The following is an 18036-nucleotide window of genomic DNA, read 5'->3' on the forward strand; positions in this document are numbered from 1 at the left end:
TGCATCAACTTCTTTGTCAACACTTTTACCCTGCTCCGTTCGATCAAGTGAGACACTTTCAACCGTTGATCTAAACCAGAAAAGGAAACAACGGAAAATAAAAAAAAACACGGAAAGTCGAGAAAGCACAAAAGCTCACGAGAAAGGATTCTATGCATAAAATCAAGAAATCCCACCCTTTTTTTCTGTGGAAAAATCATCAATCCCATGCCTTTCCACCATGAAGCACTATCATTTCCTATTATGGAACTATAGGAACATGTTACAAACATAGGCAACTGTAGCGCCGTGAACGAGCTCACCCTCTGTCAAAGCCTCCTTTAAACACCATACTCCCACATTCGTTTCCGCTCCGCAGTTTTCCCGCAATCGACGACATACTAGCTATAGCCACTGTGTAATAAGAGCCTTTTGAAGATCCACCCTTAGATATTCAAATTTCAGCCAAAAATGGCTCTGAACAGGGCTGCGTCTGATATGGATGGATTGGTTCATTCAACTTTTGCTTCAAGATATGTTCAAGAACCCTTGCCTCGGTACGTCTTCCTTCCTTCCTTCACCGCCATTCTACTGCTTTGCTTTTTCCAAGGATCGTTTTAATTCCACTAGCAAATAATGTGTGCATTCAAGATCTTTGCCATCTGTCTAGTCTGGTTTGAATGTGTGTGTTCTCAGGTTTCGAATGTCGGATGGGTCCATTCCCAAAGATGTCGCGTACCAAATCATCAATGACGAGCTGATGCTGGATGGGAACCCTAGGCTCAATCTTGCCTCTTTCGTCACTACATGGATGGAACTTGAATGTGATAAGCTCATCATGGAGGCCATCAACAAGAACTATGTTGACATGGACGAGTATCCTGTCACCACAGAATTGCATGAAATGGCAGTTCTTGTGATAAACTTCTGCTTTTACTATTTCTAGATCTGAAATCCGCTCTCAGATCTGTTTTGATCATTTAGGCCCTCGAAATTTTCTGAAAGGTTTGGGTGCTTTCCTCTTTTTTTTTTTTTGGAGACAGAGGGGCCGTGGAACTTCTTCCTCTTTTGAAAACCTCATCAGCGGAGCGACCTTTGTAAAGTCGTGGCACGTAGTCAAATGGTGGAAGTTCCAATTCATTGACATCTTTGACAGCCATGGTCCCTGATTGTTGTGAGAGGAAACAACAACTGCTGAGAGACCCCGAGGATCGAACCTTCGACCTCAGGCTATTACTGCCAAGCAAAAATCTCAACATATTTTCCCCGTGTAAAATGGAATGAAGCCTCTGCGTCTGAAAGGGAATGAAGACTGAACCTTAGCCCATCTCCACTGGTTTTTATCATGAGCATAAAGTAGCAGGGCATCGCCGGGAAAATTGGATGGAAGTCCATGTTGGTCTGACTCAGTCAGAGTCCACTTTCCAAAATTCTGAGAATCTAGATTCCAATAATGTTTGAAACATGTACGTTGTGGTGTGTAGCTGTAGATCCGCTTAGTCTGATAAGGCTTTTGCAAAATATTCGGGTAATGTTTTGATAAAATTTAACGGAATTTTTTAATTTCCATTTTAGTTATAGTGAGAAGTTTTAAAATTTTAGGTATTTAAGAGTTTTTGACGGTGATAAATCTATTTTCACGATCACAAACAAAATTCAAACACTATCAGATTTATTGAGAAAAAAATAACCATATCCAAACAAATTTGCCTCTCTATAAACAACGCCCTTTAAATTAAGTGATGCAACTAGCAAAGTTATTCACCGTCAAATTTGTGTTTTCAATCAATTTAGCAAAGTTATTCACCGTCAAATTTGTGTTTTCAATCAATCTTTATTAAATCGACGGTAATTTTTTTCAAAAATATCACTTATAAACACCCAATTTATTTTATAATTTAACTTATTAATTTTCTAATTTAACTCGTTATCACTATTCACAATTAATTCTTTCGATTTGATTTTGAATATTGTATTGATATAATCTAATTTTGTTGATATATTATTTCTATTTCTAATGTAACCCGACCACCTTGGTTTTCACAAATATATTATAACACATGTTAAATATATTATGATATACAATTAGATATAACAAAAATGCTAATGACAACCAAAACTATATATTAAAACATCCTTCCGAAATTGTAAGGAAAAGTAGATGGCGGCCCAGTGAGTACAAAAGAACAGCCAAAAGCAACATGTTGTTTTTGTGATTGGGTCCTCCTCCACTAACGCTATTTTGTCGGATAGCGAGGTGGGTCCTCCTTTTTGTTAGTTGTTCCCGATGTGGAAAGAATGGGTAGTGCGCTCTTGACCAGACGCCACTTTGTCGTTTCCCGTTGCCTCCCCACTTGCACCCATGTTTCCCTTTGCTGCTGCTGCTTCTTCTTCTTCTTCTTGCGGGAGATCTATCGTCTTCTCATTCTCCTTTCCTTTGCATCTGCCTCTCCACTATTTCTTTTTTTCTTTCTGTGTTTTTTGGAAGAGCCGAAGGGGGTCAGTCATGGGCGGGGAGAACGAAGAGTCACGGGATCGAGTCGCAGCGGGCAAATACAAGAAAGTGGCGCTATGCCAGGATGAGGTCGCCACCAATATTGACATCCTGAACGAGATATTCAAGTATCTGGATGCACCGTCTTTGGGCATGGCTTCTTGCGTCAGCAACAAATGGAAGCAGGTCGCCCACGACGAGGGTCTGTGGGAAGGCATCTGCACGCGCCATTGGCCATCCACCGCTTCGCTTCAGAGTGGGCAGTTGAAATCCGTTGTGGTGGGCCTCGGCGGATTCAGGCGTCTCTACGTCAACTGCCTACGCCCTCTTCTCGCCAGAAACAATAGCAATCGCAAGCATTTGAAATCGAAGGATCCTTCATCTTCTGCGCCCAAGCAAAAGTGGAGCAAGGATGAGGTCTATCTTTCCCTCTCGCTCTTTCCCATCGATCGCTATGAGAGAATAATCCCTCTGCATCTGAATTCAGCTCGCAGGGCCGGACTTGTATGGAATCCCTGTTCAGATGAGCAAGAGGCAGCCTCCTCCTCTTCCACCGCCTTCGCTTCCGATGTGCACCGCCTTCTGGACGGGTGGAGAGGCAACTCTATCCCTCATCATTCTTCAAGGAAGATGGACATTAAGGCTGAAGGTGCAAACTATTGGTGGGGATCCATGGATTCACAATCCGCCCCCAAATAATCGTCACATACAGACAGCATTAAAGGTACCAGACACTTGTTACAGAAGGCTTGACTATCTTCAATTCTGTAATATTAACGTTATTCGTCGATTACTTTCTAAATCTTTTAATCACAGAGATGTATCAGAAAAGGTTTCCTTCTCCCGGGTTGCAGATGTTTGCATTAAATTCACGGCGGATGAAAATGACATATCTTAATCTTGTTAGGGTTGTTAAAAGTTGGAATCTCTGGAGATGTAATACGACTTTCAAAACTCCGTGAAACCGTGGAGGTCTAATAATATATTATTTGTAGATAATGGGTGTAGCAATCATATGGCATGAAATATAAATCTATTTAAATTTAAATGATATATTATAATGATTTATTTTAAATTAATGTTAATTTGGGGTTAAAAAATATTTTAAATATTATGTTAAAAAGAATGGTCAATATGTTGACAAAAAAACTAAAACTAGATGTATTATACCCTAAGGTTGAAACATAATCTTTTTAGTGCTGGTGAAATTACTCTAAGAGGATATAATGCAGTCTTTAAGGGAAATGGTTGTTTTATATATGATAAACCTCTTTAGTAGATGTTGATTGTTAGGAAGGAGATACAAAATAATAGAATGTATAGCCTTGCCATGAATTATGATAGATATGATGTCTCATCTATGAAAAATGTGACATGTTTGGATGATTTTTTGTTGTAACATTTTAAATTTGGTCATTTACATTTCAGTGGCATAAAATTATAGTAGAAGAAAAAGATGGTTGAAGGTTTGCCTCCCATTCAAGAGCTAGCTAGTTCATGTGACAACTAGAATTTGGAAAAGCAACACAAAGATGGTTTCCTAAAGGAGTGTATTTTAGAACAAAGACACCATTAACGTTGGTTCATACAATTAGTTCTATGTCACCTAATGCAAATCCAATCACTACGCGGAAGTTGCTATTTTCTAACCTTCATAAATAATTACAACAAAACAATTTGGGTGTAGTTTTTGGCAAAGAAATATGAAACCTTTGACAAGTTCAGAAAATCCAAGGCATTGGTGGAGAAACAAAGTGATCAGCGAAATAAAGTGTTGAGATTAGGAAGAGGAGATGAATAGGATTCAAATGATTTTCATTATTTTTGCAAGTAGCATAGGATCAATAGAGTGACAATTCATGATAAGGTGCACTCCTTAGCAAATTGGTTTAGTAAATAAGAAAAACAATACTATTATTAGTATGGCTAGAAACATGTTGAAATCATAACATTTGTTAAATGATCTTTGGCGAGAAGCAACGTCTTACTCTATTTATGTTTTGAATAGATCTCCCACTACAAGTGTGAAGAACAAAGTCCCATAAGCAACATGGACATATGTGAGCCACAATGTAGCACATTTCAGAGTATTTGGTTGTGTAGCATATGCTCATGTGCATCATTATTAGGTACACTTATAAGTCCAAGGAATATAAATCATATACCTAGTTACAATGGAGGCGATCATTAAGGGAATTTTTAGGTTAAAAAATGAGTCTCAAACCAAACAATGTACTAAAAAAATTAACTTTAAAAGAACCAATAGGATTCAATATGATGATTTCATCCCTAGGGGAGAATATTTCAAAGGGAAAAGAAGAAAACTATTTTTTTAATTGTATTTTCAGCATATCTCCTTATAGGTTTACTCAAATGCCAAGTGTAGACACCTGTTGGATGTGGAATTAAATTCCACATCCAACAAGTACCCACTCTGCATACACAGATCAATACACTAGTATTCTTGACGTGGTTAAAACCCTCAAAGAGGGAAACAGTCCACGACCTGAGCCAACACGGCCACTTTAGGAAATTTATTAATGAAAAAGAAAGAAAAAGTACATAAGCTTATCTCATGAATGGTCACTTAACAAATGACCCTCCATGCTCTTTAAATAGATACCATGGACCAATCGGGTGTTAGGCCACAGATCAAGTGTTGGTAATACCGAGGAGATAATGAACCGTTGGATTACTTCATGTCTAGAACATATCGTGACTGTCAGATTGTAAGTTACAAAAAGTACATACTAAAGAAACACACTTTACCTAAATATACACTAGACCAAGTTGTACTTAATTATTTCCTATGTGTCGGAATATCCTAACATCCCCCCTTAAGAACAACTTGGGATAAGATTTGAAGGATGTACAAAAATGACACAATAGGAGAAGGAAGGAGGCATTAGAGCCTATCCCCCCTTAGTGACAACTTCCTGAACTCCAACCATAAATCGAAATTTAGTAAACTTCACCTCTGTGAGAGCCTTTGTAAAGATGTCTGCAACTTGATCATCGATTGAACAATATTGTACTTCACGAACATGGTCATGAATGAGCTTTTTGATGAAGTGCATGTGTAGTTCAATGTGTTTTCTATGTTGATGTTGGACTCGATCTTTACATAGTTGAATGGCACTTTGATTATCACACCAAAGTGTAATTTGATGTTGCTGCTGAAAACCAAACTCTGACAGGATCTGACGAAGCCATATGGCTTCCTTACTAGCTTCAACAATGCCATCTGCTTTTGTTGAAGAAATAGAATGGAAATTTGTTTCTTGCAAGCCCATGTAATAGGTCCAGAAAAAAGAGTGAATACATAACCTGCAATAGACTTCCGATCATCAGGGTCACCAACCCAATCAGAATCAGTAAAACCAACCAATAGAGGAGATGCTTTTGATTCTAATGAATCCCAAACTGAACTACACCTCAAACATAACAAAGTATTCTTTTAACTACTTTCCAATGACTTTCATGTGGGTTTTTTATAAACCAAGCAACAAGGCCAATAGTAAAGGAAATGTCAGGATGAGTATGGGTCAGACAAAAAAGTTTTCCAACAAGCTAACGGTATAAGGTAGCACCAAATTCAGGGGAAGTACAAGTGACTAAAATTTTGGCTCCAGACTGAAAGGGAGAAGGGGTTGACTTACAGTATTCCATGTGAAAGTGGCATAGAAGATCACAAGCATACTTGGACGGGGAAAGGGAAATACCTTCTTTGGATTGCAGGACTTGAAGACCAAGAAAATAATGCAAGTGTCCTAATTCTGTCATTTCAAACTTCTTTTTAAGGCTAGACTTCACATGGTTTATAAGGTTGGGATCACTACCAGTAAGGATAATATCATTAACATAAAGAACAAGAATGATAATAGACTTACCCACTTTCTTGGTGTAGACAGTATTGTCAGAATGACACCTACAAAAGCCAGTGTCTAAAAGAAAGCTATCCATTTTGGCATACCAAGCCCGAGGGGCTTGCTTGAGATCATAAAGGGATTTATTAAGCCGACATACAAGGTTGGAGTCTATGTTTATAAAGCTAGGAGGTTTTTCCATATATATTTCTTCATGCAAGTCCCCATGTAAGAAGGTGGATTTAACATCCATCTAATGGACTTCCCATTTGAAAGAGGCAGCAAGGGAAAGAACAAGGTTGGATAGAGTTCATTTTGGCAATAGGGGATAAGGTTTTAGTATAGTCAATGCCTTCAACTTGTGAAAAACCCTTAGCAACAAGACAAGCTTTATGTTTATCAACTTTTCCATCTAGTCCAAACTTGGTTCTGTAAACCCATTTTCATCTAACAAGTTTTCATCCCTTTGGAAGAGGAAGAAGGTCCCATGTAATGAACGATATTTTTGATTCATAGCTGCGTCCCAATATGGATGGCTTGAAGCTTTTGCAAAAGTGGCAGGATCATAATTCGCTGAAGCTTGAGCTAATAAAGAAGAGGCTCTATCGAACTATGAACGTGTACGACGTTGATCTGTAGGATCACCTGTAAGAGCACCTGTGCATCTCGAGTAGCACGGACCCATTTTGGAAGCTAAGGAGGTGAAGGAGGATCTCGAGAAGGTGGGGGAGGATTGTCATCCTCGCTGTCATCATCTGAAGAAGGAATATTTTCAAAAGTAGAAGGGATAGAGAGAGGTGGTGCATCCATCGAACTAGGCTCATAGGCCAATATATTTTCAGCAAATTTTACATCTCTTCTAATGATAACATTTTTGGATTTAGGTTGAAGAAGTCTATATCCTTTGACATCTTCAGAATATCCAACAAAAATACATTTTTCACTCTTAGGTTCTAAAGCTTTATGTTTCTTATCTAGAGAATGGGCCCATGCTTCACTTCTAAAAACACGAAAGTGACTTACATATGGTTTAATTGAGCTCCATGCTTCTTCTAGAGTGATATTCTTTAAAACCTTAGTAGGAGTGTGATTTACTTTGTGATTTTCACAGCTAATTGCTTCTGCCCAGAAATTAGGAATTTACAGGGTAAGTTCCTTAGATAGAACACCAAAGGACACCATTCACAAACAGATTGCAGATCAATACACCAGTATTCTTGACGTGGTTAAAATCCTCAAAGAGGGAAACAGTCCACGACTTAAGCCAACGCAGCCACTTTAGGCAATTTATTAATGTAAAAGAAAGAAAATTTACATAAGCTTCTCTCATGAACGGTCACCTAACAAATGACCCTCCATGCTCTTTAAATAGAGATCATGAACCAATCGAGTGTTAAGCCATGGATCAAGTTTCGGTAATACTGAGGAGAGAATGAACCGTCAGATCACTTCATGTCTAGAACATATCGTGACTATCAGATTGTATGTTACAAAAAGTACATACTAAAGAAACACACTTTACCTAACTATACACTAGACGAAGTTGTACTTAATTATTTCCTATGTGTCAAAATATCCTAACATTAGGAAGCTCATTTATAGCTCGAAATTATCCTAATAAGTTAGTAGCGATGTTGAATTAAAAGAAGATGAAGCGTGGGATAGGATCATAGAAAATACTATAACCACTGAAGAAGCAACATCTTAAGAAAAATATGATGCAGAGTTGTACATTACATAATATGGCCACCAAGGTTCACAAACTTAATCATTAGTCAAATATAATACAACAAGTTCTCCAATAAGTCTTGTTCAAGGTGATTCATCTTGTCCAACGACCTAATATTTTCCTAATTTTCAATTAAATAATTGATCTAATCCTACAACTATTTCCCTAAAGTCTAGAAAGGCTAGAAGTTTGATAGAACTCTTTGAAGATCTAAATGTGTTTTCACATTTTCAATTGTTTACTTTTAAAACCACATATTTTGAATAAGAAATTAAATAGTGGAATTGGGTCAAAGTGATGGATGAAAAAATGGATTCCATAGAGAAGAATGATACATTTAGTGGAACTATGAGAAGGTAACTATTGTATTATTATAAACGGAGTTTATAAAAATAGATTTAACGTGAAAAAAGAAGTTGAAAAGTACAAGGGCAAATTCGCTGGAAACTATTTTGAACAATGATATAGAGCCAATTATAGTAATACCTTTACACTAATTGCAAATTTAGACACAATTAGAGATTTCCAAGTCATAACAACTCAAAACATGTTGAAAGTTTATCAAATTGATGTAAATTCAACATTCCTAAATAGTATTTTATAAGAATTCTATGTAGATCAGCCACCATGATATGTGATTAAAGGACATGAGGATAAAGTGTATTGATTAAAGAAATTTTTGAATGGGATTAAGCAAACTTCCACATGATGGTATAGCAATATTGATTCATATCTAATCATAATGAGTTTAACAGAAGTAGGAGTGAACCCACACTGTATACAAAGGTGAATAAACAAGGTCAAATATTGATTGTTTATTTAAATGTTGATGATATGATCTTCACAAAAAATCTATCAATATACAAGTTTAAATCAACCATGAAACAAGAATTTGAAATGATTGATTTGGAGTTAATGTGATATTTCCTTGTTATTAAAGTCCTCCAATCAACTTTATAAATAATTTTGTTTAAAAAAAACATATTATGGATCCACTGAAGAGGTTCATGACGATGAACTATAAACCAACACCAACTCTAATTATAATGGGGAAAAATTCCAGTGAAGAGGATAATGAATCTAATGTAGATCGAACTCTATTTAAGAGATTGGTTAGTGGCCTCAAGTAACTCACTACCACGAGGCTATTGCATACTATCAGTTTGATTTTAAAGTTCATGGATTCTCCAAACACTACAAGGAAAATACCTTCTAGCAGAGGTTTTTACAGAAGCCCCTATAAAAATAGCCCAAATATCTATTTGTAGCTAAGGTCACTAGCAGAGGTGGGCAGGCGGATATTTTAGACGATGTTTTTTTAATAATGCATCTAAAATATACAAACGCACTAGTGTTTTACTATCCATACAAGCACTGGTGCTGCAAATAACATGGTTCACCATCGAAAATTTATTTTTATAAAATAAAAAAACATGGTGCGCTACATAACATAATGCATCGGTGCTTGAATAGTCGATAGCATCGGTGCCCTTCACATGGTAAAACATCTTGATGCATACTAGTAAGGAGCACCGCTATAATTTTAGAGAAATGTGGTGCTATTTTCCAGTGAAGCCCCGGTGTGGTACACTTAATAAAATGGCCTCAACCAACTTCTAAAGAGAACTGCTAGGTGGTTTTTAAATTCTAAAAAAATGGCCATGCTATAGTACTTGTAGCAAAACGCCCCAAGGTGTCTCAAGAAAAGCACTGTGATATTTTTTAATTAAAAAAAATGTTGCTTTTGGATATATCCCGCACCAGTGTGTTTGGAAAATGCACCAAAGGAGGGTTAAATAAAAAAAACCCTCCTAGCCGTAATTTTCATTTTTACAATCTATAGTGCAAGAGAGTTCTGAAGCACTAGTACCACTCTTCCCAACTATGGTTAATATAGTCAAACATGGTCAACCTAGGTCACCATGGTAAAATAGGTCAACCATAGCTATCCTTTATCAATATGGACAACTATAATCTATCATAGAAAACTACGGTAAACCATTGTCGAAGTGGTCAACCCATATTCACCCATTGTTAACTTCATCATGCCAAGTTCACCCATGGTTAAACCATGCTCATTCATAGTAAGGGTTTACAGATATTTAATAATATTAATGTTAATATCATTTCAAACACATTTACTAATATTAATTGGGTTCGATAAGCTTTTATTTTTTTAAATTTAAAATTGTTTATTAATCTTAATATTAAAATTATTTATTAATATAAATATGGTTTAAAAAAACTTAATCTTAAAGTTTATTAATTAATAGCATTAACAATAAAATGAATAAGGTTTTAAAGAGTTTAATAAGAAGATTTATAATAGCATTTATTAATAAGGTTTTATTAGTAAGGAATTATATTTAATAAGGTGTCATGATAAGATTTATATTTAATGGTATTTAGAGTTTAATTAACATTTAATTTTTAATATGGTTAATAAAACTATTTTTATTCCCTAGATGGGGCGATGATCAAGACAAAGGTGGAGGTGGTGGGAAGGGGGGTGGGGTGCAGGTTTCCACCACCCCACCTAGCTAATGAGTTAGGGGATGTGGTAATGTGCCCTCAACGAGTATAAATTATGGTGTGTGTGGCTTTGGTGATCCCTGTAGCAGTTATAGTGAAGGGACGATGACGTTCAGATGGTGCGCTAGTCGAGAGGTTTAAGCATGTGGAGAGGGAATCACTCATAATGATTTTGGTACCATTAAATCCTCGAATAATTATATAGGCTTCAGTCATGGGAGGAGGGAATTGACAGTAGGAACCTAGTTTCAATGCTATAGGGGAGGCAAGAACTTTTTTTATTGGGCCCAAAGCAACCATGAAAGATATGTTTCCTTAGTGACAATGCATTCCTAGTTGCATGTTTACCATAGAGGAGATAACACAGGTCTTCAAGAGTGGCAAATCCTAGTGGACATAGGTAATTATGTTGGGCACTCCATTATTAGAATTTTTATGCTAATTTGGTGGAATTGTAGATATTTTGGTTTAAAACTTGTGCTAGGGAAATTATAATGGTTGTTTTTATCTTACTTCTAGCATTTAAAGTGGTAATTCTCCTTTATTATTTTAGATGCTTGTTATTGTTTATTTTGGCAATGATTTTTGCTTGTAGATATATTTTTTTCTTTCTGTTACTGGCCCTATGAGTGCTATTTGTCTCTGTTTGAGGTATAGCTATTGGATGGTCTCTTTGGTGGGTTGTGTAGAATCCTTGCATTGGGTTTTGGGTTGCTAGAAGGAGTTTGGGGACTGTTATCTCTTTTCCAGTTTGTGTTCGATGTTTTCTATCTATGGACCAAGGCTCTCTTCTATTTGGTGATTGTTTCCTAGTTCCTGGGCGACTTTTTTTGTTTAGAAGGTGGTCAGTTAGAGCCTTGGTAGTGGTAGGAGTCTTGATGGGTGAATGAGTTTGGCTCTATTTCTAGTTTCTTCCTTCCTTCTCAATCTACGAGGTTCACTTCATCTTTATTTTATGGTGTTGCCTTTGTGATTCCTCTGTGTGCATGGGGGCTTCCTTGTTTGTGGCTCGAGTGGTGGCATGAGGTAAGTTGGTGGCTGGAGGTGTGGTTGTAGTCTTCGTATATGTGTTTTTTTGTATTGGAACTTAATATAGTTGGCTCCTATAGTATCCATTTTGGAGTTTTAGGCATTATATATTATGGGCATCCCTGGGTTATATTGGGCCTTTAGTTTGGTGATTGTTTCCCATTACTTGAACTACTTTTCTATTGTGAAGGTGGTCATTTTGGGGCCTTGGTAGTGGGAGGAGTCTTGTTGGGTGAAGTAGTTTGGATCTGTTTATGATTTATTCCTTCCTTCTCGTTCTACGGAGTTGGATTCATATTTATTTTATGATGGTGTCATTGTGACTCCTCTGTGTATATGGAGGCTTCCTCATTTGCAGTCCACGTGGTGGTGTGAGGTATGTTGGTGGTTGGAGGTGTGGTTGTGGTCTTTGTGTATGTGTTTTGTTGTATTGGTTCTTATTCCAACTAACACATGTGCTATCCATTTTGGCATTCTAGGCATTATATATTTTAGGTTCCCAGATTTGCACCTGGTAAGTGGGAAAAAAATATTGTCTTTAGATAGTTGGTTGTCTAGTTCCTCATGCCATTTCAGCGAGCTTGAGTCTGGATATGTGTCACTTCTTATCAAGAGCAGATCTACAAGGGAAAAACTCACATGGATTGTTCGATTGAAGGTTTCAGCTTGTTTCCAGGAGCTCACTCTTGCTCCTGTACAAGATGAACTCACTAGTATGGAGGGGGAATCGTCTTCTCATAAAACCTCCCTTTCAGACACATAAGTTTTAGTTAAATGGGTAGACTGGATCCTAGATATTGGCCATAAGAGAGCAAGGTTTACCAATATGTGTAAAGAATTGACCTTTATTAGCAGATGGAATTTCTGATGGGGCGAACTCTCTTGGATCATCATGAATCTTGAATGGACATCCTTCAATCCCTTGAACACTTGCATTAGAATCTAAGGAATCTTGATAGGAGGTTGGAGAATATTAAGCATCACCTTGGCATCCCCCCAACAACAAGACAAACTTCAACAAACTCGGCAACACCCATCTTCACTACAGGAATAGATTTAGAGACCTTGGCTTGATTGTGATATGGTCTTAGTGTGTGATTGCATAGTTCTAGCTTCTTTTGTACAAGGTTAGTTAGGCCATAGTTTTATATATAGTGTGATCATTGTTGTATCTTTCAAGTTTCAATTGGCTCTCTAATCCTTAAGGAGAGTATGTTTTCGGATCTAGTTTAGGCTCCCTTGTGAGAGACCAACCTAGATTTGAAAATCGTTATGTAATTCCCCTTTTTTTCAAATAACAGAATTCATCCCACAAAAAAAAAATTATTGATATTATTATTAATAATAATTTTTTTGAATATGGTTTAATATTTATATTTAACAAGGTTTAAGTTCTATTTAATATTTAATTGGCATCACAATGTGATGAATAAAAACTAACATCGCTTGTGTTGAACACAAAATTCACATCACATTTTGATGAATAAAACTCAATGTTGCAATATGACAAACACATCAAAAATATTACAACATTATGTCATAGTCAAATGTAGCCAACTTTTATAGTCAATGTTTAAATAGTTAACCACACCCAGACTTAGTCAACCATATGTTTACCATAGTCAACAATAGTCAACCTTCTTCACTCGTAGTGGTATTTAATCAACCTTGCTCGACCATATTCAACCATAGTCAACCACAGTTGTCCAAATTCAAACATTATCAACCCTAGTCAACACGTTTTAAAATGTTTAATAATAATAATAATAATAATAATAATATTGATAAGGTTGGTTATTAACTATATTATTAAGAATATTATTATTAATATTAATATTTAGCTGATTAGATTAATATTAATGAGATTTCTTAATAATATTGATATTAAATGTTGTGGATAAGGTTTAATATTTATATTTAATAAGATTTAAGGTTTATTTAATATTCAACATTGTAGCATGATAAACAAAAATTAAAGTATGGTTGATCATGGTTAACTAAGGTTTACACTAGTTAGCCATAGTTATCCATGTCAATATTGGTCAAGCATAATCAACCATGAGAAATCATGATTAACCTTAGTCGGCCATGAACAAGCAATATCATCTTTGATCAACCATAATCAACATATAGTCAACCATGGTCAACCATTATCGACCTCAGTGGACCATAAGTAAACATGGTCATCTTTGATTAACCATAGTGACCATAATCAACCATAACCAATCATTATCAACCATAGCTAATGTGGTCAACCATAGCAAATGTGGTCAACCATAGTTATATATGATCACATGGTTTACTATGGTTGATTATGGTTGACTATAGTTAATTATGGTAGCTTGACTTATTAGATACTCCACACAATTCGAGGTCTTAAATTTCACAGCAGATGACCTACTTTGTGTAACTGTAGAAGTAATGGGCAAGAGAACTTATGGAACTGTGTATAAGGTTATTTTGGAGGACAAGAATCAAGTTGCAGTGAAGATGTTGAGGGAGTGAATCAAAAAGAGTCAAAGAGGATTCGAGACAAAAGCCAATGCTCTTGGGCAGATCACGCATCCTAATTTGCTTGCTCTAAGAGCTTATTAATGGGGTCCTAAAGATAAAAATATCTTTGTCTTTGACTTCATGCCTGGTGGAAGCCTTACAATATTTCTTCATGCAAGAGGCCCAGAGACACCTTTGATATGGCACACGAGAATGAAAATTGCAATTGGTGTCGAGAGAGGACTTGCTTATCTACACAACAATGAGAACATCGTTCATGGAAATCTCACTTCCAACCACATCCTGCTTGATGCAAACATGAATGCCAAGATTGCATATTTTAACTTGTATAGGTTGATGACAAAACATGAATGACAAGATTGCATATTTTAACTTGTATAGGTTGATGACAACTACTGTCAATTCCAATGTGATTGCCACATTAGGGGCTCTTAGATACAGGGTTCATAAGCTCACAAAACTAAAGACAGACACCACCAAGACATATGTATACAACTTTGGGATTGTCTTGCTGGAGCTTCTGATTAGCAAGGCACTAGGCGAGCCCATGATTGTAGACAACGGGATGGACCTTCCTGAATGGGTTGCTTCCATTGTGAAAGAAGAGTGGACTAATGAAATTTCTGATTTGGAATCGATGAAAGAAGCTTCCAATTCTAAAGACGAGTTGCTTAACGCTTTGCAATTAGCTATGCATTTTGTGGACCTTATGCCATTTGCAAAGCTAGATATGGATGAGGTTGTGCATCAGCGAGAGAAATCAAACCCGAATTTGATCACTCCTCCACTTCAGCAACACCACAACAGTGAATAATAAGACTCATAAATAAGATATCATATAATAACTATACAATATATTACAATAGATTCGTTCTTTCAATTCATTCTTTGATTTTATTGTTAGGTATGGCAGCTTCCCTGTTTTGTTTTTTAAACCTATTTGAAATTAAATATTGTTGTTTTCTTTTAAATATATTGTTGACCGTAAATAAAAACTTTGTGGATAAACTAAATAATCTTTCTAAATCTTGAGCGTATCTTTGCACATTTTAGAAACCATTGCTAATAAATAAAAACTGTAGACATATATTAAAACGCCTTCACGAAGTGGCCAGGAAAAGAGGGGCAAGTGAGTAGAAAAGAGGAGCCATCGGCAACGTGTTTTATTAAGTTTTAGCGTGCAGGTCGTCTCCCAGTCCCACTACCACGACCGCTATTTTGTCGGGAGAGACGTGCATCTGCGTTTTTGTCAGTTGTTGCGACGTGAAAAGAGCGGAAAGTGCTCCAGACGCCTCTCTATCCCTCTATCATTCATCCAAAAAGATGGACATTAAGGCCGAAGATGCTGGGGATCCATGGATTCCCAATCTTCCTCCAAATAACTGTGATGCAGACAACATTATAGGTACCGGACACTTCGGTTTCTTTCTCACAGTTTGCAGATATTTACATTAAATTCTCCCCCAGTGACATATATTTATATTATTAGGGTTCTTGTGCAAAAATTACAAGTTAAACCTCCATTAATACGGTTATATATTTTGGTAAACTATTCAAAGTAGTTTTTCAAAACGCCTACAAGCCCTAAATTCACTCAATCCTCCTGAAAGACATAATAGTGTGTATATAGCGTCTTTTCAGATTTTACTTTATACTGTGCGTCAACAATTCTAGTGTCTTCGTATGTGCTGAAATACAGATGAATTTAGAGCAGAAAATAATGGTGTTCAAACGCTCTTTTCAGATTTCATTTTATCTATACTCTCTTTTCGGACCATACTGAATGTATTTTCGTGTGCCACAGGTCGGTATGCGAAAGCTTTTTATTAAGTCACAGGTCCATGATATTTGTTATTGTGAAGGCGTTCTAAAATTTAATGAGAATACACACTACTTGTTTGATCCGTGAACTTAATTTGAATTCTCCGATTGAGAAGTTTTTTTTAAAGAAATAATATATTTACTGTTAATTATAATAATAGTTTAATTATAACCTTTTTTAATTAATAATATGATAACCTTTTTTTCACTGGTTTTCAATTCCAGTTTTATTACATTTTAGTTTAACTTTTTTCTGTACTTTTAATTTTGTAATAAAATTTTAAATTTCTCTAATTTTAAATTTTAAATTTCTTTAATTTTGTAATAAAAGGATGTTAGCAATGACAAAAGTGATTGCTCTAATCTTAGACCAAAAAAATAAAAGCTAAATATTACTTTCACACAGTTATTTAATTATTAAAATTTACACTCCTTAAAATTTACTCTTCTATTCAAATTATACACATATAAAATTCACTGTTATTTTCAAAACAATTATAACTTATTTTAACTTAAGTTTTATATATATATATAATTCATTGTTTTTAGCGCAAGGTTCAATGTTAAGTTGGATCTCGAGTGATAATAATCTTATTATTTTAGCCGAAACCTAGGAGCATAATGAATTTAGCGTGTGATAATAATCTTATTCTCTTAGTCGAAACTTAGGAGCATGACGAATGTAGGGTTCTCCACATTGATGGATTCATTCTTTGGTCTACTTAGAAGAAGAGATCGTCTCTTTGAGGGGTGGGTTGTATAGCCTATTATATCAAAAATAACATTGCTTCCCACATGCAGCTTCATAAGGTTGACCCCCTTAATCAATACATTTGGATCGAAATCTTTGACACTAATACCAATAGAATTTTCCTTGCAACTTGTTACTTTGCTCCCATTAACTCTACCTCCTATAAGAAAAACAACCTAGATAAGAATTGCCTTTTCATTAACTTAGAACATGATATCCACAGCTTAAGGAATGAAGGAAACATCGTTGTGCTTGGCGATTTTGATGCTCAGACTGCCACTATCCAAGCCACTATATTAAGTAATAACTCTAACTCTAACCCCTTGTGGCTTGGTGAGTATTATGTTCTAGCTAGTAAATTTCAATGAAACTTCGAAGACACTACCAAGAACCTTTTTCACACTGAGCTAATTAAGATTTGCAATTCCCAAGACCTGATTATCTGTAATGGGATCTGGTTAGATGACTTGTATTCATGGGCGTGGTAACAATGTTGTGGACTATGCAATATTTGATACACAAATTCTCCACCGTATAGTTAATTTTGATCTTCTAAATGACGATGAGCCTAACTCTAACCATAGACCTCTCTTCTTAACCCTTAATCTTGATATGTACACCAACCACATGCATAAGGATGGTGACAGTCAAAGACATGCATTTTGACAAAACTAAATAGTTCTATTCTTAGAAGTTTTAACAAAGGAATTAGCTTTCTTAACATATAATGGCAACATTGATCACATCTACCACAATTTTACTACTATCCTCTCCACTACCATTAACAACTTCCCTAAGGAGTTATCATATAATAAGAGTAATAAGACTTCCAACCCCTGATATGAAAATGATTATATATATGTTAGGAAAGCAATTAGAGATGCTCCCAACGAAACTATTAAGGGTGAGAAAATCAAGGTGTACAAAGCTCTTATCAAAAGGAAAAAAGGAGAATATATAAACAAGAGGCAAGATCTTCTCCTTCACCTCTCTAAAGTTGAGCCTAGAAAGTTTTGGAGGAGCATTCTTGCCCGTAAATCGAAAGAGAACAATTTGATCCCTTTAAAGGAATGGGATGTTTATCTTAGGAACCTTTATGACACCCTAGAGACCATGGGAAACATAAAAAACACACCTATAGAGGGAGGTACATTTTTTTGGAAGACGTGGAGTCCGAGATTAAAAAGCTCGCTAATGGGAAAGTTATGGATATTGAAGGATACCAAGATGAAATTCTCAAAATTGGAAGGTCCATCCTCACCTTGTACTTGCACAATCTCCTCAACTTGGTGGTTATACATGGCTTCCCCAGGTTGTGGAT

At 36.0% G+C, this 18036-nt stretch overlaps 1 protein-coding gene and 2 pseudogenes across 1 annotated transcript; all 3 read left to right on the top strand.

Annotated features, from left to right (window-relative positions):
• The first annotated feature begins 450 nt into the window (after nt 1-450).
• Nucleotides 451-925, top strand: LOC149233629 (glutamate decarboxylase 1 pseudogene; annotated as a pseudogene).
• A 1450-nt stretch (nt 926-2375) lies between these two features.
• On the top strand, nt 2376-3446 carry LOC149233630 (F-box protein GID2-like). Its single transcript, XM_089376785.1, has one exon. It carries the CDS (start codon nt 2486-2488, stop codon nt 3170-3172), a length of 687 nt encoding a protein of 228 aa, XP_089232911.1. The 5' UTR covers nt 2376-2485; the 3' UTR covers nt 3173-3446.
• Nucleotides 3447-14489: 11043 nt separating this feature from the next.
• On the top strand, nt 14490-14957 carry LOC149233631 (probably inactive leucine-rich repeat receptor-like protein kinase IMK2 pseudogene; annotated as a pseudogene).
• The last annotated feature ends 3079 nt before the right edge of the window (nt 14958-18036 follow it).

This window comes from Pinus tabuliformis, chromosome J, assembly GCF_031772625.1.
Source record: "Pinus tabuliformis cultivar Carrire ecotype Pingquan chromosome J, CPIR1, whole genome shotgun sequence".
Lineage (NCBI taxonomy): Eukaryota > Viridiplantae > Streptophyta > Pinopsida > Pinales > Pinaceae > Pinus > Pinus tabuliformis.